General features: G+C 42.4%; 1 protein-coding gene across 1 annotated transcript in view; it reads left to right on the top strand.

Annotated features, from left to right (window-relative positions):
* LOC135058242 (killer cell lectin-like receptor subfamily B member 1B allele C) overlaps nucleotides 1–24,477 on the top strand; it is an 89,192-nt gene that overhangs the window by 41,361 nt on the left and 23,354 nt on the right. The window contains exons 3-4 of the mRNA XM_063963781.1: nucleotides 15,409–15,557; nucleotides 15,675–15,784. Of these exons, the coding sequence (XP_063819851.1) occupies nucleotides 15,513–15,557; nucleotides 15,675–15,784 (155 nt within the window). The 5' untranslated portion in view covers nucleotides 15,409–15,512. The remainder of the gene's footprint in view (nucleotides 1–15,408; nucleotides 15,558–15,674; nucleotides 15,785–24,477) is intronic.

Below are 24,477 nucleotides of genomic sequence, written 5' to 3'. Positions count from 1 at the left end.
CACGGTTTGTCTAGGAGATAAGGCAGTCAGTGTGGATTGCGGTAGATGATCAGGGATCATTTACATTGATAAAAGTATATATTGTGTTACGGTGGATCTTTGCATTGCGTACACGTGTCACTAACAAAGACTAGCGTACGCAATCCAAAGGCAGACGCACGCAGCGTACATTACGCAACGTAGCGTCTGGTTACGCCCACGTAGCTCGTCACGAAAAGTTGAATTAGCGCAAAGCGATAATTAGCGCAAAGGCGATAAGTAACGCACAGCGGTAGATAATGCGACGCGGTAAATAACGCAAATCTATTTTTGGAAAAATCTGAAATTTAGTTTAACAGATCCTGCTCCTAATTGGTAACACTTTTGGCCTAAAGACAATTTCTGCGCAGAAATAGACATAGAAACAAAGTGTACATGTGTTGAGTGAGTGTGTTTATACAACTTTAAGGTGGAACCAAAAGGAAAGCCGGGTACTCGTCAAGGGACATACGTGTAAGTGACATATACGGTGGCTAGGGAGGCATCCCTGGTTAAATAATATTTGAGCATTAGAGTATAGTGGACCATAAGGTAACAAGACCAGGAGGTCATAAGGAACAAGACCAGGAGGTCGTAAGGTAAAAGGTCCGCTATAAAAGTCCAGTGGCACAACGCCTGGGGTGTTGGTGCAGAACCCATATAGGCCATAAGCTCTTGCTGAAGGAATCGCGGCCGGAAACATCGATTCCATTGATCTTTCAGTACATGACAAGTAGTGCTCGTGTACTGAACGATTGGACCGCACGTAATTGTGTGCAGTAGTTAGTAATCTGACCTAATACCATTAGAGTAAAGTGGTCACAAACGCTATTTGTACATTCTGACGTGATTTGTGTAATTTTTTATTTTTGGAAGGGAAGTTCGCTGGTCACTCAGGAACTATCCAACAACCGATACTTGCTGGGGAACGCGCCCCAGTAAATAAAGGTTCACAGGGGCCCTAGGTTGGGTACAGCAGCTCTGGTTACAGTGATTGCAGTACTGGCCAACGTGGGCGAGAAGTAAGTGGGGTACTTGATAAACCACCACCGCCGGCCTGCCCAAGGACATCTTGGTTTGTTTGTAAGGGTTCGCTGAAAACCTTGAGATAAAGATCCAAGGAGGAATAAGCAACGCCTGCAGATTATGGGGGCCATTTGTTCCGGTAGGGGGCGATCAACCTCGGTTCGGGTTGATTCAGAGAACCGACCAGTTGGGTCGGCACGATATGTAATGTGTGAAAAATACGGTAGTCACACAGAGGTTTTATGTGATGAATGGGAGAGAATGACTGTACAAGACAGGGACAAATTCCCAAGAATAGGTAGCTTCAGTCCAGAAGTGTTACAAAATTTAAGGAGGAGGATATGTCTCGTAAAATCAACAAAGAGACGAATTCAGCATCATGATTGTTTACAGTTATGGCACCAGGAAGGTGAGATACAGAGAGGTTTGGCTCTGGCGGCAGGATCTGGGCAGTCAGGAAGTTGATTGCCACAGCTCCTCCTCCACCATACATTGCAGGAGAGAAGTTGATTGCGGAGAGAAACGCACTGGGTTGTAAAACACAAACTCTTAGTAACACTGTAAATGTTAATGATGTTAACCAAATAACTCATGCAAGTATTAACCCGTGCAAGTTGTACCCTGTTTTGAACCTTCCTCAGGAGTGTGATCAAGAAGACGATTCAGCAACAATTTCAGCTCTCTCTCTTGCAGCCACCATAGCAGAGACCACAGTAGGCACAGCGACACCCACGAGATTAGTGAAAGCCCCTAGCGGAGGGATAGGTGAGGTCGTGTCAACGGGTAAGTACGGCACCATGCACTACACTGAAACAATTGTACCACAACAAGCTGTAGAATCTACACAGGAAGAGGCTGTTAGAATTGCTCCTGTAAGGGTAATAGCAGTTCCCAATGGAAAAACAGATGTGTCTGGAGCCACTCCCATAAGGAACATTGCCATGTACACTCCATTTTCCAGAATGGAATTAAGAACAATAGTGTCCGAATTTCCTGACCCCAGAAAGGACTTAGTTGCTAGCCAAAAATACATCAGGGATTTAGATAACACTGTAGAACCCAACAACAAGGATTGGCAGATACTGCTAAGAGCTTGTTTACCTTCCAATGTTGATGCAACTCAGTTTTTAGCTGATTGTGCATTGGATAAAGATGTACCGCTTACAGACGTGTACAACAAGGATAATGTAAAAAGGATAAATTTACAGCTAAAAGAGTATTTCCCTGCCGTTGTTAAATGGAATAAAATATTTTCCATTAAGCAAAAGGAGTCCGAAACGGCAATAGAATATTTTCACCGGGCACTATTAGAAATGGCAAAGTACACTGGTATAGAAGACATTAAGACCAACCCAAACCATCGAGAAGTAGCAGTATCTGTACTGATGGATGGTTTAAAGGAAACATTAAAGACTAGGGTTCAGACCACGCAACCATGCTGGCGAGGTCTGTCAGTGTCCGGCTTGAGAGAGGCTGCTATTGATCACGACAGAAACATCACTAGGCACAGGGAATCGCAAAGTGATAAGTTGATGTCCGTAAGTATACAGGCGCTGACCACAAGGCAGCCTGCGTATGTACCACCGAATCCTGTGGGTAAGGCAAGTGTAATAACATGTTTTTCTTGTAACAGACCGGGACACTATGCACGAGAATGTAGAACAAAGAATGTACAAAGATCTTTTCAACCCCCTAGACAACAACACAACACACGACATTGGGAGCAGGGTCCACAGAGGCGGAGTTTTGAGCCACATACAGGGGAAACAAAAAGATATCCCCCGAACAGAGATTGGCATGCCTCTGGTAGTTCCCAGCTAACTCCCCCACAAGTAGTTGCTGCCAATGGGATTCAGGGAGGTCAGCATACCCAATAGGGGTGTGGCCATACCTGTAATCTGCAGCCAGTTAAGTTGATTGCCAGTCTTGGAAGCGAACCAGAGATTGCAATCAATGTGGCTGGTAAAACTTTAAACTTTCTTGTAGACACAGGGGCGGCCAAGTCAGTGATAAATTCGACAGTGGGCATGAGAACCACTGGTAGGACAATTCCAGCCATGGGAGTAACAGGAGTAGTCCAGCACTACCCTGTTAGCAAACCAGCCGAGATTACAATAGGGCCTTTGCATACCAAGCATTCCTTTTTGCTGGCTGCATCTGCACCAACTAATCTCCTGGGAAGAGACTTACTATGTAAAATGGGTTGCGTCATTTATTGTACTCCTGAAGGTGTATTCTTGGACATTCCTGAGAATCACGCTCAGGAAGTACGAGACATGTTAGACTCCCCATCAAAATTAATGTCACATTCCATTATGACAAATAGGAATCCATCCCAAGTAGAAGAGATGACATCTCAGATACCAGAGTCACTTTGGACAAAAGATGGACAAGACACTGGATTAATGGCAAACGTAGCTCCAGTAGTTGTACAAGTAAAAGATGGTAGGATAGCTCCAAAAATCCCACAGTATCCTCTGAAGCCAGAGGTGGAGTTAGGAGTTTTCCCAGTAATAGAGCGCTTGCTACAACAGGGCATTCTAGTAAGAACGTCCAGCACAGCAAATAGTCCCATCTTCCCTGTTAAAAAGAGTGGGGGGAGGGGTTACAGGCTAGTGCAGGATCTAAGGGGGATTAACAAAATAGTTGAGAGTCAGTTCCCCGTAGTGCCTAATCCAGCTGTCATCCTAATGCAAATTCCTCCCACTGCCAAATTTTTCACTGTTATTGACCTCTGCTCCGCTTTCTTTTCGGTACCTCTGCACCCTGACAGCCAATATTTGTTTGCATTCACATACAGAGGAGTCCAATACACATGGACTCGGTTACCCCAAGGTTTCATAGACAGTCCAAGTATATTTTCTCAAGCTTTGCATGATTGTTTACAGTCTTTCCAACCGGAGAGTGGATCAGTGTTGATACAGTACGTGGATGATCTACTACTGTGTTCTGATTCATTGGAAGCTTCCCTGAAGGATACGAAACAGCTCCTGTTTCATCTTTCAGACACAGGTCACAAGGTTTCCAAAGACAAGTTGCAACTATGCCAAGCAAAGGTAAAATATTTGGGACACTGTCTAACACAAGGACTGAGACACCTGACCGCTGATAGAATCCAAGCCATTAGAGACATGACACTGCCACAAACCCAGCAACAGATCAGGACGTTTCTAGGAATGTGTGGGTATTGCCGTAATTGGATCCCAGGGTTTTCCATATTGGCGCTACCTTTGCAGGAAATGGTCTCTTCAAACAAACCTGATCGGATTTCGCATACAGACGAATCCGAAACAGCATTTGAGAGACTCAAACAGTGTCTAACGCAGGCACCAGCACTAGGTATGCCAGACTATGGGAAACCCTTTGAACTATACGGAACAGAAAGTGCTGGGTGCGCAGCAGGTGTACTAACACAAAAACACGGTGATGCCAGCAGGCCAATTGCATACTACAGCGCTCAGCTAGACACGGTAGCGCGATCCCTCCCCACATGCTTGCGTAGCGTTGCGGCGATAGCATTGCTAGTGACGAAAAGCGAAGATGTCGTGCTAGGCCACAACCTCACAATCCATACACCGCATGCGGTATCTGCCTTATTGAATTCTGCCCAAACCAGACACGTCTCATCAGCAAGGTTTACAAGATGGGAATTGGCATTAATGGCCCCCGTAAACATCACCATAAGGAGATGCAGTGCATTAAACCCTGCAACATTTCTCCCAGGTGTGCCTGGTCAGACACAAAGGGTGGAAGGTGAGAGTGATGGGGAAGGAGGATTTAATGCAAAGGAAGATACACATGATTGTATGGAATATTTGACCCAAAATTTTACCGCAAGGCCTGACATCAGTGACAATCCACTAGAAGATGCAGAACTCACGTTCTACACGGACGGTAGTTGTCACAGACAGTCAGACTCGGGAGACTTGTGTACTGGATACGCAGTCGTAGATGACCAAGACACCATAGAAGCGGAACCGCTAGGCCCACCTCACTCAGCCCAGGTTGCTGAACTGGTCGCCCTAACCAGAGCATGTGAATTGGCTAAGGGTAAGTCTGCCAATATCTACACCGATTCTAGATACGCGTTCGGGGTAGTACATGATTTCGGAGCGCTATGGCGTCTCAGAAATTTCATGACGGCAGCTGGTACACCGATAGCGCATGCAGCTCACATAAAAAGGCTTCTAACAGCGATACAGGAACCCGACAGAGTGGCTGTTATCAAATGTAAAGCACATACATATAGCCAAGACCCAGTATCCCTTGGTAACAGCCGAGCAGACGAAGCCGCAAAGCTTGCAGCTGCTACCCCCACACGGACAGACACCACACAGTTGATGGTATTTAATACCATCAACACACAGAAGTTGTGTGAGATGCAGAATTTGTGTTCCACACAGGAAAGAGCAGTCTGGAAGGCAAAGGGATATGGCCAGGAGTCCTCAGGGCTCTGGACGGATGGACATGGTAAACCAGTGGCCCCCAGGGCATACCTTCCATGTCTGGCTGAAGCAGCTCACGGGCTGACTCATCTAGGCAAGGAGGGGATGTGCAAATTGGTAAGAGCATACTGGTGCGCCCCAGGATTCTCCTCTCATGCGAGTAAGAGAGCAATGTCATGCCTTACCTGTCTGAGAAAGAATATTGGAAAGGCAATACCTACAGAACCATCCCATATCCCACCTGCCGGCGGCCCTTTTCAAGTAATACAAATTGACTTCATTCAATTACCCCCATGTCGAAATTTGAAATATGTACTTGTTTGTATAGATGTTTTCTCGAATTGGGTCGAAGCTTTTCCAGCAGCTACAAATACCGCTATGTTTACAGCTAAGAAAATTGTGCAGGAATTTGTATGTAGATATGGTATCCCTAGAATCATTGAAAGTGATAGGGGTACCCATTTTACAGGTGATGTCTTTCAAGGAATGTGTAAGTTGATGGGAATTGATAGCAAGCTGCACACTCCGTACCGTCCACAGGCGAGTGCGAAGGTCGAAAGAGTGAACAGCACTATTAAAAATAAACTGAGTAAAGTAATGGCAGAGACAGGATTGACGTGGCCAGAAGCTTTACCCATTGTTTTGTATAGCATCAGAACCACTCCCAGGTCCCCTCTTAATCTGTCTCCTTTTGAAATTCTGTTTGGTCGACAACCGCATGTCATGATTAACCCTCAGGATGATTTGAAATGTAACAATGAAGTAACTGTAAAATACTTGATTAACATGAGTAAGCAGTTGAGGAATCAAAATGATAATCTGAAGTTGGTGATTCCTGATTTACCAGATAGTAATTGTCATGACATTGAACCTGGGGATTATGTAATGATACGAAATTTTCTACGCTCAGGTTGTCTTATTGATAGATGGGAAGGACCATACCAGGTCTTATTGACTAGCACCACAGCATTGAAGGTTGCTGAGAGAGAGACTTGGGTCCATTCATCCCACTGCAAAAAGGTTGCTGATCCCGAGAAGTCCCGTGACAAGGAACAGACGGTAGAGGTTGTATCACTGGAGTGTCTGTTCCAGGAGGACTGAGGCGGCACCTGAGCCTTGAAGATCGAAAGCAGCTGTCGACTCCCCTCTCCCTTTTATTGTTTTCTCCACTTCCCATCCCCTCTCCCTTAAAATTTCTTTTTCCCCCTTCTCATTCTTCTCTATTTCCTCCTCAAAGATGGACTTGCCCCAAGAGACTGTGATCCGGATTTTGATGTTAACCATGATGTTGACCAGAGCAGTCTGTTCCGGCGAGAGTACCATAGAGGTCGAGAGAGGTTCTGGAATGGGTTCCGATTATGATGATGGAGGCGTAGTTTTCCAAGATCAACCAAACCAACAAGCAAAGGCGAGTATCAGAAAACGATCCGATAGAAGAAATTGTGATGGATTGTTAGCTGAAGAAAATTGTATCTGTAGGCTCTGTGATAATCTGGTTGAAGATGGATGCATAAAGAAATGCCAATCTAGTTTTAATATCCATATGGACCGGCATCCATTGAGTGACTATCACTCTCTAGTGGGTAACGTGTTAAACCAAACAGATTGTTGGGTATGCTCTCAAGTACCTCAGGGTCACAGTAAATCAGGGCTAGTACCATTTCCTTTAACGTTAGGGGAGGTACTTGAGCTAAGTGGTGGGAGACCGGTGGACCGGAGGTTTAACATCTCCAGCCCTCCTAGTTTGAAGCTCCACCAATACCATGTGGATAGGTCCCTCTTATGTTTTAACATCTCCAATCCCAGAAAACCGGGAAATTGGGAAGTGTCATGGAGCAACCTTACCATGACCTTTTCACACAGAGCAGATAGAATGCCTACAGATACAGAGCTCGTACGCCACATAGCCAGTAGAGGAAAATCTTTCCGGTATCGATATACCTTAGGAAATAGGATTACTAGAGTTGGAGAGGTATCACCAGGATACTGTGCACATATCGTACAAACCGATACGTGCATTAGGCAGATGGAAGAATTAGGGTCAGGAGATTTCACCTGGAAGGTTTGTAACATGGTCATGTCCTTCTCCGTCCCATATGTTCTCCCCGATGATGCATATTTCATATGCGGGAGAAAGGCGTACAAGTGGCTTGCCCCAAACTCTGAAGGATTGTGTTATATTGGAAAAGTATTGCCTGAAGTGATGACTGTTACACATGACAAAATGAAGGACATACACCGTGGTGCCCAAGCTCCTTATACTCACACTCATTACGAGCACCGAGTTAAAAGACAACTGTCAGAAAGGTTAGAGCATCCGGCCTCTGATCTTATCCATGAATCCACCGGGATTCAGGTTCTGGTAGCGTTAGATTTCACTCGCACCGCTCGAGGTGTGATGAATTATAGATACATTTCCGCACTCGCCAATTTGTTAGATAATATCACTGAAATGTATGATGACACGTTTAGATACACTGGAAGAGAACTTCAAGCTTACAAAACAGAACTAGTTCAGCATAGGATGGTTCTCAATTATCTTACAGCAGTAACAGGCGGATATTGTGTTACATTGGCAACACAGTACGGCATAAAGTGTTGCACGTATATCACAAATAGCACCGAGGATCCGGTAGAGGTCATAGACCAAAAGATGGATGATATTCTCCAATTGAAGTGGGAATTTCGTCGAAAACACAATCTCACCCTTGCTGCTGTAGGTAATGAGCTGACTGGTTGGGTGTCATGGTTGAACCCGCGAAATTGGTTCTCCGGTTTAGGAGACTGGGCTCAAGGAGTCATAATGGATGTTGGAAAGTTTCTACTATGTATCCTGGGTGTCATTATATCGATTGGATTGATATTTAGATGCGGGCAGGCTTTAATGAGGTGCAAACAAAGTACAAAAGTGATGAGCTTGAGGAGTGAGGAAACCGTAATTAACCTGGATTTGATTTATGACCCAATGATAGAAACCAGAATGTGATGAAAATGCGATTATACGGTCCGTTTCTTTCACCTGTTTTTCTGCTTTTCTCCAAGATACAAAGACCCCCTTGGACGAGGAAGTTGACGAGACGCTATACAGACAACAGACAAGCACCAAAGAAGAAGATTTGACAACTTTAAATATGGACACTTGATGAACTTTGCCATGGATCCCCAGTTTCCCTAGTATTTTTAAACTCACGCTAGCCCAACATTTTTTGTAAATCTGATGGCTCAGACAAAGCTATTTGCTCATGCCCAAGGAGCAATACAGCGCAAAGAAGACGACTCTCAACAGATACCGAACACAACTTCAACAACAGATGTACATTTCCCTGACATAGAATATCATTGCATTTTTCGTAAGTGTTCTTTATCTTCATCTCTACAACCCCCAGGTAACGACACACATAGACGATAGGGAATACAGGCACAGATAGCAGCAACCACATACCTCCCCCATTCATGTATCATCAACTAAAATGTGCATCCCCATTTTGTTACAACCACAGCCGAAATGAGCTCGGTAGAGTTTGACAGCCCATCCACAGACCTGTACCACAGGATAAGAAGGAATTCAAATGTATACTTCGCAATACCTCGAAGCTTGATTTACCACACGTACGGCACGATGATACATGACCCTCCAAACATGGACTCATACACACATGCTTCTACTTTCTCACTAGGTCATACCCTCTTCACACCTACTCCACTCTTCTCCCCTACCCAACCATGGAAATCAATTAACCCCTGACTTACATTTTTCTCCTTAAATGTTTTGTGGCAGTTATTATTGACTGCCAAAGGGTGGACTGTCAAAGTCAGAAAAATGTCTCAATGCACGTTGCCATATTTGCACCGCACACTGGTCCGCGCTGCGCGTGCGTACGCTCTCCCGTGGAAGCGCATACCCGCAATAGCGTGCACTCGCAGGCGCGGTATGCGTATTTACGGTAGAGTTTATGTGGTCGTAGCGTGCGACTCATTCGTTACATATTTTCACAATTAATGTAGTTTATAGATCATGGTCCCTTTGATAGATTCTGAAAGTTTGGTTAAAATACAATGTCCCAGAGCTGAGGAATCCCTCTTTATATCGTACGAAGGGTCTAACAGGAATCATACAGCAGTGTTTGGTACCCATCGGAAGAGTATTTAATTAGCAATATTCCGGTGTTGGTTTGGAGCGTATTAATCGCTCGTGCGAATAGTTATGGACATAAGAAGTTTATGTCCATTTCTATTATTTACACATACTCAGGTATGCGGCGGGAAACCCAGTTTCCCACCCACCTGAGCTGTTGGAAATCGTCACAGCCCACCTGTATGAATCACCCTATGACCTTTTGTTATGATGCAGGGCCGAATTCCTTCGGCCAATGGACAATGGGATTGTAGGACCAGGAGATTGCATTGTGTGTGGGGCATAAATAGGCAGGCCGACCACATCCAGCTCTCACTCTCTCATCAACGGTTATCTGCTGATAGCCGGGAGCTGGATATCGAGGCGCAGGCGATCATACCCTTTGTGCGTAAGTTTCTCTCCGTAATCATTGTCTTTCTGTGAGCCAATTTCTCTCTCTCTCTCTATCTCTCTCTCTCCTCTTTTCTCTTATATCTCTCATAGTATTATAGTATTGTATTGTATTTCATTTAGGTCAGAGTAGTATTGTCTTTTTGTATTTATTGTTTAGTTCTGTGGTTAGGAAGTCTCTGTTATATTGTAGTGTATCATTTGTACTGTTATCCCCTTTTTCAAGTATATTAGATATAATACAGTTAATAGGCTTTGAAACCTAAACCAGTATCTGTGTATTTTCTATAGTGTTAAGTGTTCACTTGAGCGTCGGTGACGCTCAAGCAGCTTTGTAGTTAGTCAGGTTACACAAGGTTGCACTTACACCCTGTACTCACATTAAGGTATTCAGTGTATTTCATTGGTATAAGGTTTTAACATAAAGGTATAGTGTTGTGAGCGTCTGCATCGCTGGTGACCTCCTCGTGGTCTCGAGCGTACGCTACGCTACAGCGAATCATTCCCCTAGACATAGCCAATAACGTGTCCTGTGATCACTGGGCCGTGAGCGAACGTGACGCTTGAGCGTCTCGCCTACGGCTGAGCGATCGCTACGCCAATAGCGTACCATTACGGTACTTCTTAAGCAAACAGCGTACAGTGTTCTTAGCTTCATAAAGGGTTGTTTATACGACAAGGAATTTAGCATTGTCAAAGCGGTATTAGCTGGGTGTAATGAAGCCATAATTGCAGTATACATCCAACATTCTACAACTGAGGTCAACTTGTGCAGATTTTAAGGTAGCCCTGTAGTCACTCATGTTGATAAGTTGCAAAAAATGCTTATGCACCGCCTATCGAAAATCCGCATACACCCACAACACGTCCCTGCTCGAAGTTTTTGCGAGACCAGCCCATTAGTACGCCCCCTACACGCCTAGTTTTCGTAGTGTAGATGCAGTTTTTGCTACATCTGAAAAGTTGTCATTTTAGATGTAGATTTTACTTTGTGCATGACCATTCCGTGCGCATGCGCACTATGCGGGTTTTCACAATTTTTACAATTTAGCAGTTTTGCGTTCCTTGTTGAATTAGCCGCGAAATACAAATGTGAGAGGTCTTGTTACCTTACCTACTGAACCACGCTGGTAGATAATCAGAGGTATATTGAGATTTGCATTCTGGGTATATCTTTCAGATCTATTAGCTATTGTGCTTTATAATGTAATTAGAAGTGCTTATGGCATTTGTATATATTTGTATGCTCAGCAGCAGCAACTGAACCCCTCCAACAAGTCCAACCGGGGTAATTAGCACGTTGTAATATTGACTTGAAATCTGCCTTTAACTGATTGCAACTAAAATAATTCAACTCTAATAAAGCGTATTTGGAAATGTATTATATGTATTAAAGTGCATTTAAGTTAATCAGTCTGGTCCTTATATTTAATAAGTAAATTGGGGACAATGGGCAGTGCAATATGACTTTAAATCCAATTTTAATGAGTTTCTTTTCTGCTATCCAGTCTCAGGCAATGGGGGTAATTCAAAGTTGATCGCAGCAGGAATTTTTTTTGCAGTTGGGCAAAACCATGTGCACTGCAGGGGAGGCAGATATAACATGTGCAGAGAGAGTTAGACTTGGGTGGGTTATTTTATTTCTGTGCAGGGTAAATACTGGCTGCTTTATTTTTACACTGCAAATTAGATTGCAGATTGAACACACCACACCCAAATCTAACTCTCTCTGCACATGTTATATCTGCCTCCCCTGCAGTGCACATGGTTTTGCCCAATTGCTAACAGAATTCCTGCTGCGATCAACTTGGAATTACCCCCAATATTGGGGGAAATTCAGACCTGATCGTAGCAGCACATTTGTTAGCAGTTGGGCAAAACCATGGGGGTAATTCTGACTTGATCGCAGCAGCAACTTTGTTAGCAATTGGGCAAAACCATGTGCACTGCAGGGGGGGGGGGCAGATATAACATGAGCAGAGAGAGTTAGATTTGGGTGGGTTATATTGTTTCTGTGCAGGGTAAATACTGGCTGCTTTATTTTTACACTGCAATTTAGATTGCAGATTGAACACACCCCACCCAAATCTAACGCTCCCTGCCAGTGGCGTAAATTCGTCCCAGTTGCCCGGAGGCAAGATAAATATTGATGCCCCCCTATTTCCTATATTAAGATAAATAAATGTATGCGTGTGTGTGTGTGTGTGTGTGTGTGTGTGTGTGTAGTGTTCTGAAAAAAATGTATATACTGTATTTATACACTTAATTGACTTTTATTTGAAATCACACAATTCTTAGCAGTCATACCCAGGATTAGAACCCATGACCTGTTACACTGACAGCAGACACTTTACTGATGGAGCTATTTGCTCCTGTACGGGAAGCATGAGAATTCTAACTATATCAAGTTACGTGTAATTGTCAGAGAAGTATCTTCATATAATTAAAATGTTCATATTTCCTATACAGGAGCAAACAGCTTCATCAGTAAGGTGTCTGCTTTAAGTGTAATAGGTCGTGGTTTCTAATCCTGGGTGTGACACTTGTAAAATGTGTATATTCCGTATAATAAAGAGGGTGTGATCTGTAAGGTGCAGGGACCAGTGAGGAAGTCGGCCACTGAAAAGACAGCGACAGCTATCAATTAACTTAATTCAATGGTGTCACAGAATGGGAGGAGAGGTGCCCCCCTTCAGAGCAGGAGCCCGGCGGCAGATGACTCCGTTGCCTCCCAGAGTTCTGCCTCTGCTCCCTGCACATGTTATATCTGCCCCACCTGCAGTGCATATGGGGGGTAATTCCAAGTTGATCGCAGCAGGAAATTTTTTAGCAGTTGGGCAAAACCATGTGCACTGCAGGGGAGGTAGATATAACATGTGCAGAGAGAGTTAGATTTGGGTGGGGTGTGTTCAATCTGCAATCTAATTTGCAGTGTAAAAATAAAGCAGCCAGTATTTACCCTGCACAGAAATAAAATAACCCACCCAAATCTAACTCTCTCTGCACATGTTATATCTGCCCCTCTGCAGTGCACATGGGGGGTAATTCCAACTTGATCGCAGCAGGATTTTTGATAGCAATTGGGCAAAACCATGGTGGTCATTCCGAGTTGTTCGCTCGCAAGGCGATTTTAGCAGAGTTGCTCACGCTAAGCCGCCGCCTACTGGGAGTGAATCTTAGCATCTTAAAATTGCGAACGATGTATTCGCAATATTGCGATTACAAACTTCTTAGCAGTTTCAGAGTAGCTTCAGACTTACTCAGCATCTGCGATCAGTTCAGTGCTTGTAGTTCCTGGTTTGACGTCACAAACACACCCAGCGTTCGCCCAGACACTCCCCCGTTTCTCCAGCCACTCCTGCGTTTTTTCCGGAAACGGTAGCGTTTTTTCCCACACGCCCATAAAACGGCCTGTTTCCGCCCAGAAACACCCATTTCCTGTCAATCACACTACGATCGCCTGAGCGATGAAAAAGCCGTGAGTAAAATTCCTAACTTCATAGCAAATTTACTTGGCGCAGTCGCAGTGCGGACATAGCGCATGCGCACTAAGCAGAAAATCGCTGCGATGCGATGAAATTTACCGAGCGAACAACTCGGAATGACCACCCATGTGCACTGCAGGGGAGGCAGATATAACATTTGCAGAGAGAGTTAGATTTGGGTGGGGTGTGTTCAATCTGCAATCTAAATTGCAGTGTAAAAATAAAGCAGCCAGTATTTACCCTGCACAGAAACAAAATAACCCACCCAAATCTAACTCTCTCTGCACATGTTATATCTGCCTCCCCTGCAGTGCACATGGTTTTGCTCAACTGCTAAAAGATTTCCTGCTGCGATCAACTTGGAATTACCGCCATGGTTTTGCCCAATTGCTATCAAAAATCCTGCTGCGATCAACTTGGAATGACCCCCATGGTTTTGCCCAACTGCTAACAAATTTGCTGCTACGATCAGGCCTGAATTACCCCCATAGTTCTGCATCAAAGTGAATCTGACAATCAATTCATGGATTAACAATTATAGAGCAGCGTCACAAGACACACTTATAGCAGTGCTGTCTACAGCAATATATTGCCACCATACAATCAGGGACATTTTAGCTTAAATCCATAATAGGCTTTTGACAAGCATTTTCGCATCAGCATTATCAAAGAGTTAGAAAGTAGTAACTGTAGATGTATGTTGTGTTGCTTAAACCACTTGCCTGGCGTGGTTGGATCAGATGCAACCATACCAAGCTGTGCTTTCCTTGACATGGTGACACCTGATGCGGCCGTGTCAGAAACGCCCACTGGCAGCTGCTGGAAAATCATTTTTCCAGCAGCTGCCATGCTCACAATACCTGGTCAGCCATTCTTGACCCATGCCTTGGCCCGCAGCCTTCTACCTCTCCCCCTGGCACTGGCATATTTATAATGGATGCAGTGCATGCGGTGCACATGGCCCCCGGGGTAAGGGGGTCCTCACCACACACCCTGCACCCATTTTTTCAATATTTACCCTCTGGAGTAATAAAACTCATTGTGAATGATAAATGGTGCTCCAGCCAATCAGCTCCTTAACTGTCATTTGTTCAGCTCCCAACTGTCATGTGTTCAGCTCCCAACTGTCCTGTTTTTCAGCTCCAAACTGTCATGTGTTCAGCTCCTGTCCTGTTTTTCAGCTCATGTCATGCGTTCAGCTCCTGTCCTGTGTTCAGCTCCCAACTGTCCTGTGTTCAGCTCCCAACTGTCCTGTGTTCAGCTCCTGTCATGTGTTCAGCTCCCAACTGTCCTGTGTTCAGCTCCTGTCATGTGTTCAGCTCCTAACTGTCATGTGTTCAGCTCCCAACGGTCCTGTGTTCCACTCCTAACTGTCCTGTGTTCCACTCCTAACTGTCCTGTGTTCCACTCCTAACTGTCCTGTGTTCCGCTCCTAACTGTCCTGTGTTTGAAAAATGACAGTTGGGAGATGATTGGCTGAGTTTTATCATTCACAATGTGTTTTATCACTCATTGATAAATGAGCCTCATAGGGGCAGATGTATTAAGTCTTGGAAAGAGATAAAGTGAAGAGAGATAAAGTGCCAGCCAGTCAGCTCCTAGCTGTCATGTTACAGGCTGTGTTTGAAAAATGACAGGAGCAGATTGGCTGGTACTTTATCTCCATCCACTTTATCTTTCTCCAAAATATAGTACATCTGCCCCATACTCTTTCCAACGGCCACCATTCATGAAAGTTCTATTAGTGGTGTGTAGTAATATACCACAGCTCATCTTGAACAGTAATACTGGGAGCTCTGATGTTGTAATACATGTTGTCTACAGCCAAAATTATTACTGAAAGAAAAATTGCATACTTGTAAAACTGTAAAATAAAAATGAGAAACATTTTCAAAAACATTTCTTGCAGGGTGTGCACTGTGCCCTAATAACTGGCTGCTGTATGGGGACAACTGTTATTACTATTCAGATGATACACTGAGGACATGGAATCAGAGCCAGGAGCAGTGTGAGATGATGGGAGGCCACCTACTAGTCATAGAGGACCAGGGACAGCAGGTATGGGCTACTGTCTATTCGTGGTGATGCCAGCTTAGATCCAATATTCTATTTCATTATAATTCAATATAGCATTACTCAGTTGTACATATGATCAATGCTGTCACTTTGTTACAGGGATTTATACAGGGAATTCTCACCAAGGCAGACTACGTATTTTGGATTGGACTTTACAAGGCAGGAGATGGGTGGATATGGGTGCACGGAGGACATCATAACACCAGCCTGTAAGTGACTCTGTTATTAAACAGGTTCATTATAATATTGAGCTATTATCTAGTTCATGCACCTAAACTTGTGAGTGTGAGTTAAACCAGTAAATCATTGCAATATTATAATTGGTTTTAATTGTCAATATTTCCAACCCATTTTAATAATCTGCCTACACTCATACATGCATACAGTATTATCATGCTTGATTACAGCTAGTACAGAATGCAGCAGCCAGGCTGTTACCTAACCAGCCCCGTCCCAGCCACATAACAGCCATTCTCTGCTCCCTCCACTGGATGCCTGTAATATGGCAAATCTATTTCAAGATTGTCTTACTGACTTTCAGTGCGCTACATGACTAGGGCCCAAGGTGCCTGATGCAGCTTCTAATTTCTTACACCACCACTTTGAAACTAGATCTGCAGATGAAAAACTTTAGCTGTAACTAGAGTCTCCATGAATCCATCTGGGGGTAGAGCTTTTAGCTTTGCGGCCTTGCACAGTGCAAGAGGCCCCCACTCTAGAATCCTTCAAAAACAGACAAAAGACTTTCCTGTTCCCTCACGTGTTTCACTGATGTCCTTTTAGTTTCTAAAAAAAAAAGAAAAAAGGAAAATCTTGGTTCTTTGAACCAGGTCCCTGTAAACCTAATTAACATCTATGTTCCTAATATTAACCAGGCTTCCTTCTTTACCATGTTGAATGCTAAAATCACCCATCATCGAAACGGTGCAGTTATTTTGGCCGGGGACTTCAACACTACCCTTCACCCCAAATTTGATCGATCCCACCAATGCCCCGCTTCTTTGGCCCACACCAGCGACTGCAACTCTAAAACCCTTCACACATTAATGAAACACCATTTGCTATATGATTCTTAGTGCACTCTTGACCCCCTTTCCAAAGACTTCATGTTCTTTTCCCATGTTTAATACACAAAATGGAAAGCTGCTAAATCAGATTGTAATGTCACTCAGGTGCTAAAAGGGAGGGGTAATTCTATGTAGGAAAAAACTGTGTTCCCTAATGCACACCGAGTGAAAAATATTACGACATAATAGTCAGATAATACGGAGATCTTAGTTGCGTATATCTGATATAGGGTTAAGCCCCCAGGCCGATCGACAAGGCTTCTCCGTCACTGGGGGTCCCTAATACTAGGTATGGGTCCGGGGTGCAGGACCCCACGATGTCGGCACAGGTCGGCCACCCCAGGTCAGCACACAGGTGAGAATTAATAGGGGTTAATAAGAAGCACAGAAGTGCTATGTAAGTGGTGTGATTAAAATAATATATACAAAGTGATAGGGAAAATCATAAGTGTTAATAAAGTGTTAGGGTGTGCCGACCTGAAGCAGCCCAGCCATACCGACACAGGGGCCACCGCACCCCACACCCACCCCATAAATAATTCCAAATATGTCTGGGTTAAATTCCCAGTGTAAGGCCACATGGTAATGGCTCCTATAGCATCTGAGAGCCAGCTTACCTGGGGATACCCCTGGCTTCCCCTATGGCACTATGGAGTCAGCAATCCCTCCTAATGCTGACCCATCTATGCCTCGCTAAATACAATACACAAAATGGAAAGCTGCTCAATCAGATTGTAATGTCACTCAGGTGCTAAAAGGGAGGGGTAATTCTGTGTAGGAAAAAACTGTGTTCCCTAATGCACACCGAGTGAAAAATATTACAACATAATAGTCAGATAATACGGAGATCTTAGTTGCGTATATCTGCAGATATAGGGTTAAGCCCCCAGGCCGATCGACAAGGCTTCTCCGTCACTGGGGGTCCCTAATACTAGGTATGGGTCCGGGGTGCAGGACCCCATGATGTCGGCACAGGTCGGCCACCCCAGGTCAGCACACAGGTGAGAATTAATAGGGGTTAATAAGAAGCACAGAAGTGCTATGTAAGTGGTGTGATTAAAATAATATATACAAAGTAATAGGGAAAATCATAAGTGTTAATAAAGTGTTAGGGTGTGCCGACCTGAAGCAGCCCAGCCATACCGACACAGGGGCCACCGCACCCCACACCCACCCCATAAAAAATTCCAAATATGTCTGGGTTAAATTCCCAGTGTAAGGCCACATGGTAATGGCTCCTACAGCATCTGAGAGCCAGCTTACCTGGGGATACCCCTGGCTTCCCCTATGGCACTATGGAGTCAGCAATCCCTCCTAATGCTGACCCATCTATGCCTCTCTAAATACAATACACAAAATGGAAAGCTGCTCAATCAGATTGTAATGTCACTCAGGTGCTAAAAGGGAGGGGTAATTCTGTGTAGGAAAAAAGTGTGTTCCCTAATGCACACCGAGTGAAAAATATTACAACATAATAGTCAGATAATACGGAGATCTTAGTTGCGTATATCTGCAGATATAGGGTTAAGCCCCCAGGCCGATCGACAAGGCTTCTCCGTCACTGGGGGTCCCTAATACTAGGTATGGGTCCGGGGTGCAGGACCCCACGATGTCGGCACAGGTCGGCCACCCCAGGTCAGCACACAGGTGAGAATTAATAGGGGTTAATAAGAAGCACAGAAGTGCTATGTAAGTGGTGTGATTAAAATAATATATACAAAGTGATAGGGAAAATCATAAGTGTTAATAAAGTGTTAGGGTGTGCCGACCTGAAGCAGCCCAGCCATACCGACACAGGGGCCACCGCACCCCACACCCACCCCATAAATAATTCCAAATATGTCTGGGTTAAATTCCCAGTGTAAGGCCACATGGTAATGGCTCCTACAGCATCTGAGAGCCATTACCATGTGGCCTTAAGATTATGGCTTTATTAAGAATTGTTATTTTGACAGAAATTAAAATAACATGGTAATTTATGGCTATAGGACACCTATCATTATTATTGTTATTATTATTACTATTATTATTATTTGTATTAATATTATTATATTATTTATATATTATATATTCTATATGTTTTTATATATGTTTATAATCATTTGTGTTCTCTATAGAGAAATATACATTTCTAATATCCAATTGTGCAGCCCCACATATGTCCTTACTGAAAAGAAAAAAAGATTAATCCAATCCGTTCCAGTTACCTATAAACAAATGTGTTTTAATATTAACAAGTGTTTGGTGGTACAATTCACCTGATATGGGTTTTAATTAGTGGAACAACACCAGGCATGTGTTTTAATAATTGGAGAGCTCCAGGGTATAAAAATACCCAAAACCATTGAGGCGGTACTTCTGAAGAAACAGCCCCGGTATTAGAGGCTGAGAAACGCGTCAAGCATTCCGCCCGACGTCCTGCCCGGTATCCTGGGTATTCAACATTCAGCACACCCACAGTACATTCAGCGGTTCCTGCTACGGATGCACGAGCGAACGGCTCCTGACTTCATCAGCCGCGAACGGCTTTCTGGTCTCAGTTAGCCGCGCTCTGAAGTGGTCCCCGTGAAGCGCAGTCTTCAACAGTGATACCGACACCTTGCTGTGCCGCTGTTCAGCGGTGTGGGCAGCCGGCGCCCACTACAGGAAAGACACTAAAGGGAAATTCCCATCATTCAAAAGTGGGTAAGCTTCATTATATGAGACTGCACAATCAGTGATTTGGCTTAATTATCACTGCACATATATGGAAATTTGCACAAATTAAGCTACCCATAGAAAGTCTACGTGATCTGGATAAGACTGCAATATACAAGCTGATTAATACCATATAAATACTTCACTGTGGATGGACTTCCTAAACAGCATCTAAGGAACCCACGTGAATTAATTAGCCCATGCATGGAGCTTAACCCTATAAGTACTAGTACATTTTAATTGCTACAGCATTTATTGGGAATTAAGAGGTTATGTTCTTTTTAAAGGTGATTATTGGAATCATTGAATGTTTGGTGTGTATTGTATGTTGAACATTCCAGGATAAGCGGATTATTTCATTGAGACTGTATTAAATATTTTTTAATAAATAAATTTATTAGACTGTTCATTGGTAGCACTTCTCTGAGTATTTATTGTTCTGCATTTTTTTGGGTTGAGGATCAGCATCTCGCCCTTGAGAGGCTGCAGCCAGTGAACAGCTATAACATTTTAGGTGTCCTTTAGCCATATTTCCTAGCGCCCACACACTTTCTCTCTTTTTTTGCACTTGATTTTTGCTGATTGGTGGGCAGCTTGGTTATTATCATGACAGGTCTTAAATGTATTTCGGAACGTCTAGAAAGACGAAATAAATATACTGTTAGTTTTGGAGACAATACAAATGAAATGGTCTCAGAGGATAATAGTGACATGTTTAAATTGTTTAATAAAATGGAGTCACTATGTCTAGCTGAGACTCGCCATTGGTGGGACCAGATCACTCTCCAGAAATATCTGGACAAGGATCTGATCCCAAGAGGTCTAAGAATCTTTAAAAATTCCTCATTTAAGGATGATGAGGTATTTATGGAAAAATGGATTAGTGTTCTAGATGATTGCTCCAAAAATCTTATGAAATTGCTCATTAAATATAGAGCTGAAAGAGTTTCAGAGATACAGAAAGAGATTGAATTAGTCTATGGGGATTTAAAGAAATTTTCACAACATCCCAGTTTTGAGATGAGAGACAGTAGGATTAATAGCAGAGTGGAAGACTTTGAAAAAGAGCTAATTAACAGAAAGGATGAAAAAATGTTCAGGGATAAGGAAGATTATAATAGAGATCAGATCCGCACCTACAATAGAAAAGATAGAGGATCTAATTACAAGTTGCCTCAAAGGGAATTTTCAAGTAACATAAATAATAGGAGAGATTATGATAACACTGTTCAGAGAGGTTATACGAAACGTTACTCTAGTCCATCCAGACAACAAAATTATAGAAATAATGCTTATCCCCAGAGAAAACAACATTACATTAGGACAAAAGAAACTCAATATAGAGCCATCCCTATATATAATAGGTTTGAGCCACTTGAGGATAGAACAGATCAAATATCTGAGTCCTTCACCCCTTATGGAGGTGCAAGAAGGAAACATCCATCCACTCGACAACAATCACGTTTTTTAGGAAAGGGTCACCCCACAAATCATCAGAGGTCCCCACAAGTTCAAGAAAGGGAGGACCACGAGATAAGATGGAACGGAAAGAGAGGAAGAGAAGAGGTGGAAGAAAGAGGGGATGTAGAGGGGGGAGGTCCAACAGGAACCCCAAAAAAAAAAAAATTTCAGGAGGAGATAGGCCCCACAGGGATATTTAATCTTTCTGACAGTTCTTTGACTGCTGGAGAGATATCCTTACTCAAAAAGGGCTTAAAATTTGCTCCATCTGCTAAACCTGATTTGTTTGGTCTTTTTGTTGACCTCAATAGGTTCGTTAGAACCTTGAGTCGTAAGAGATACTTTGCAATAAAAGAACTTAACAAAAAGGTTGTAACAGGGAATCCCATTATATTGGATTCCAATGACCAAATCCCTCTAGAAATATTGGAATCTCTTCGTTCAGAAAATGTAGAAGGATATGAGATACCTGAAACAATGGCTAAACTTTACGATGTGAATAGTAAAGGATTATCCTTTAAGAAGCCATCTGAATTTTACCCCCTTCAATATCAGGGGCCATTTGTTGAGAGTTTTCACTCTTCTACAATGGAAGATTTCAGGAAGTTGTGCCAAAAAATTGAATCTAGACAGGGCAAAAGTAAATTCTGTGGGGATAATCTTACGAAAAAAGAGAGGTCAGCTCTTAAGAAATTAATGAGTAACACTGATTTGGTTTTCAGACAGGCCGACAAAGGTGGGGGGCTGGTGATACAAAATAGAAAGGATTACCTTTTTGAAGCAAATAGACAGTTGAATAACACAATATTTTATAAGATATTAGCATTAGACCCCACCTTTGTCTACCAGAAAGAACTCAAAATCCTTCTTGATAAAGCACTTATGGATGGTACGATTTCTAAGGACACTTGGCACTTTTTATTTTCTGTGCACCCGATCACACCCATTTACTATCATTTGCCGAAAATTCATAAGCACATTTCTTTACCACCTGGTCGACCTATTATTTCTGGTGTGGGGTCACTTACCACTAATTTATCTTCTTTTGTTGATGCACATTTACAAGGTTATGTAACGTCTCTTCGATCATATTTAAGAGACTCTTCAGATTTTTTGAACAAAGTTAATGACTTTGTCTGGAAAGATACTTATAAAATCGTAGTATGTGACGTAGAAGCACTATATACCAATATCCCACATGACAAGGGGATATTGGCAGCACAATATTATTTACAGAGAGATCCCACTATATCAGAGTCATTGCGTAACCTTTTATTATCATCAATTCAGTTTATTTTATCTCACAATTATTTTTTGTTTGAATCACAATTTTTTTTACAGTCACTGGGGACCGCCATGGGGACCAAGTTCGCTCCAAGCTTCGCCAACCTCTATATGGGGCGCTTCGAAGAGCGCCACATCTGGGGTGGCGGATATGGAGCGAACTTGGTCTTCTTTGGGCGCTTTATCGATGATTTATGTATAATTTGGGATGGGGATTTCAACACAGTCACGGATTTGGTTAACAATTTGAATGACAACGATTTTAATTTAAAATTCACACATAACGTTAGTGATTCCACTCTTAATTTTTTGGATATAACGTTAAAAGTGGTTAATAATCAGCTTCACACTGCTACATTTACTAAGGAAGTTGATTGCAACAAGTACCTTCATTTTGACAGTTGCCACCACAGTAGTTGGAAGGCAAATATACCTAAAGGCCAATTCATGCGTGTTCGCAGGAATTGTTCTAATGACACTGACTTTGCTACACAGATAGACAAAATGATAACATCTTTTTTGAAACAGGGGTATCCGAAAGATCTTTTAGATAAAACCCTCATAGAAGTCAGTGCCATGAATAGGGAAGAGCTGTTAGTCTCTAAAAAGAATAAGACTGCAAATTTTACACAACAAAGGGACACTAACTCTAAATGCCCCCTCACCTTTATAACCAAATATAATTCATCAGCCATGGATATTAAACGTATTATAAACAAAAATTACAGTTTATTGAAGCTTGATAAGTATCTAAAGAATGATCTACAGGATTCTAGGAAAGTAGTTTTCAGAAAAGCTGATAGTCTCAAACAGAAATTAGCCCCCAGTATGTTGAAAATAGATCATAATAGGGATCCAGCTGTAAGTAACTGGTTAGATGTAGCCCCAAAACCAAAAGGGTTTTTTAGGTGTGGGAAATCCAGGTGTCTCACATGTGAATATGCAGCACACAGATGTAATACCATCACATCATTTAGCAATAAAGAAACGTTTGAGTTAGGTTCTTTCTTTAACTGTCAGTCTAGTTATGTCATTTATGTCATTTCTTGTGGGTGCGGCTTACAATATGTTGGCCGCACCACCAGAACATTAAATGTTCGGTTTTTGGAACATAGAAGATTTCTAATTAATGGGAATAGAACACACAGTCTACCGTGTCATTTTAGAATATGTCCTAAGGGGATTCTCAAAGATATAAAAGTACAAGCTATCGAACAGATTCCTCCATCTGTCAGAGGAGGGGATAGATTTTCAAAGTTATGTCGTAAAGAAGCATTCTGGATATTCAAACTTGGAACTATGACCCCATTAGGTCTGAATGACACAATAGAACTCAATAATATATAAATCTCCCTTCCTTTTCTTTCCTTTCCTCTTTCTCCCTCTTTTTCCCCATTTTTGGGTATAGCTTTATTCTTTATTTGATCCCATTCATTCTGGTTTGTGGTTTTACAGAGTACTGCTTCAGTTGCAGATGATTTGCTGGAACAGTATACTGTATCACCATCTTTGGATCTAAAATTTCAAGGGAAGAAATATTAAAGGAACATGCAGCATTAATATTTTGTGATCGGAATTTGTGGGGATAGACTATGATCCAATAAATAAATTTATGCTGCTAATAATAATAATATATGTCTATCCTTATATAGAATTACTGTCTCTACATCCTTATAGTTTTAAAGAAATTGTATTTATTTTGATACTTTTATACGTACTTATATATATTTTTTAAAGTTTTCATTTTATTTTGTTATGATAATTATAAGATTATGGCTTTATTAAGAATTGTTATTTTGACAGAAATTAAAATAACATGGTAATTTATGGCTATAGGACACCTATCATTATTATTGTTATTATTATTACTATTATTATTATTTGTATTAATATTATTATATTATTTATATATTATATATTCTATATGTTTTTATATATGTTTATAATCATTTGTGTTCTCTATAGAGAAATATACATTTCTAATATCCAATTGTGGAGCCCCACATATGTCCTTACTGAAAAGAAAAAAAGATTAATCCAATCCGTTCCAGTTACCTATAAACAAATGTGTTTTAATATTAACAAGTGTTTGGTGGTACAATTCACCTGATATGGGTTTTAATTAGTGGAACAACACCAGGCATGTGTTTTAATAATTGGAGAGCTCCAGGGTATAAAAATACCCAAAACCATTGAGGCGGTACTTCTGAAGAAACAGCCCCGGTATTAGAGGCTGAGAAACGCGTCAAGCATTCCGCCCGACGTCCTGCCCGGTATCCTGGGTATTCAACATTCAGCACACCCACAGTACATTCAGCGGTTCCTGCTACGGATGCACGAGCGAACGGCTCCTGACTTCATCAGCCGCGAACGGCTTTCTGGTCTCAGGTAGC

The sequence above is a fragment of the Pseudophryne corroboree genome, chromosome 3, assembly GCF_028390025.1.
Source record: "Pseudophryne corroboree isolate aPseCor3 chromosome 3, aPseCor3.hap2, whole genome shotgun sequence".
In the NCBI taxonomy this organism is placed as follows: domain Eukaryota; kingdom Metazoa; phylum Chordata; class Amphibia; order Anura; family Myobatrachidae; genus Pseudophryne; species Pseudophryne corroboree.
The sequence above is the reverse complement of the archived record's forward strand: the minus strand, read 5'-3'. Positions and strand labels throughout refer to the sequence as shown.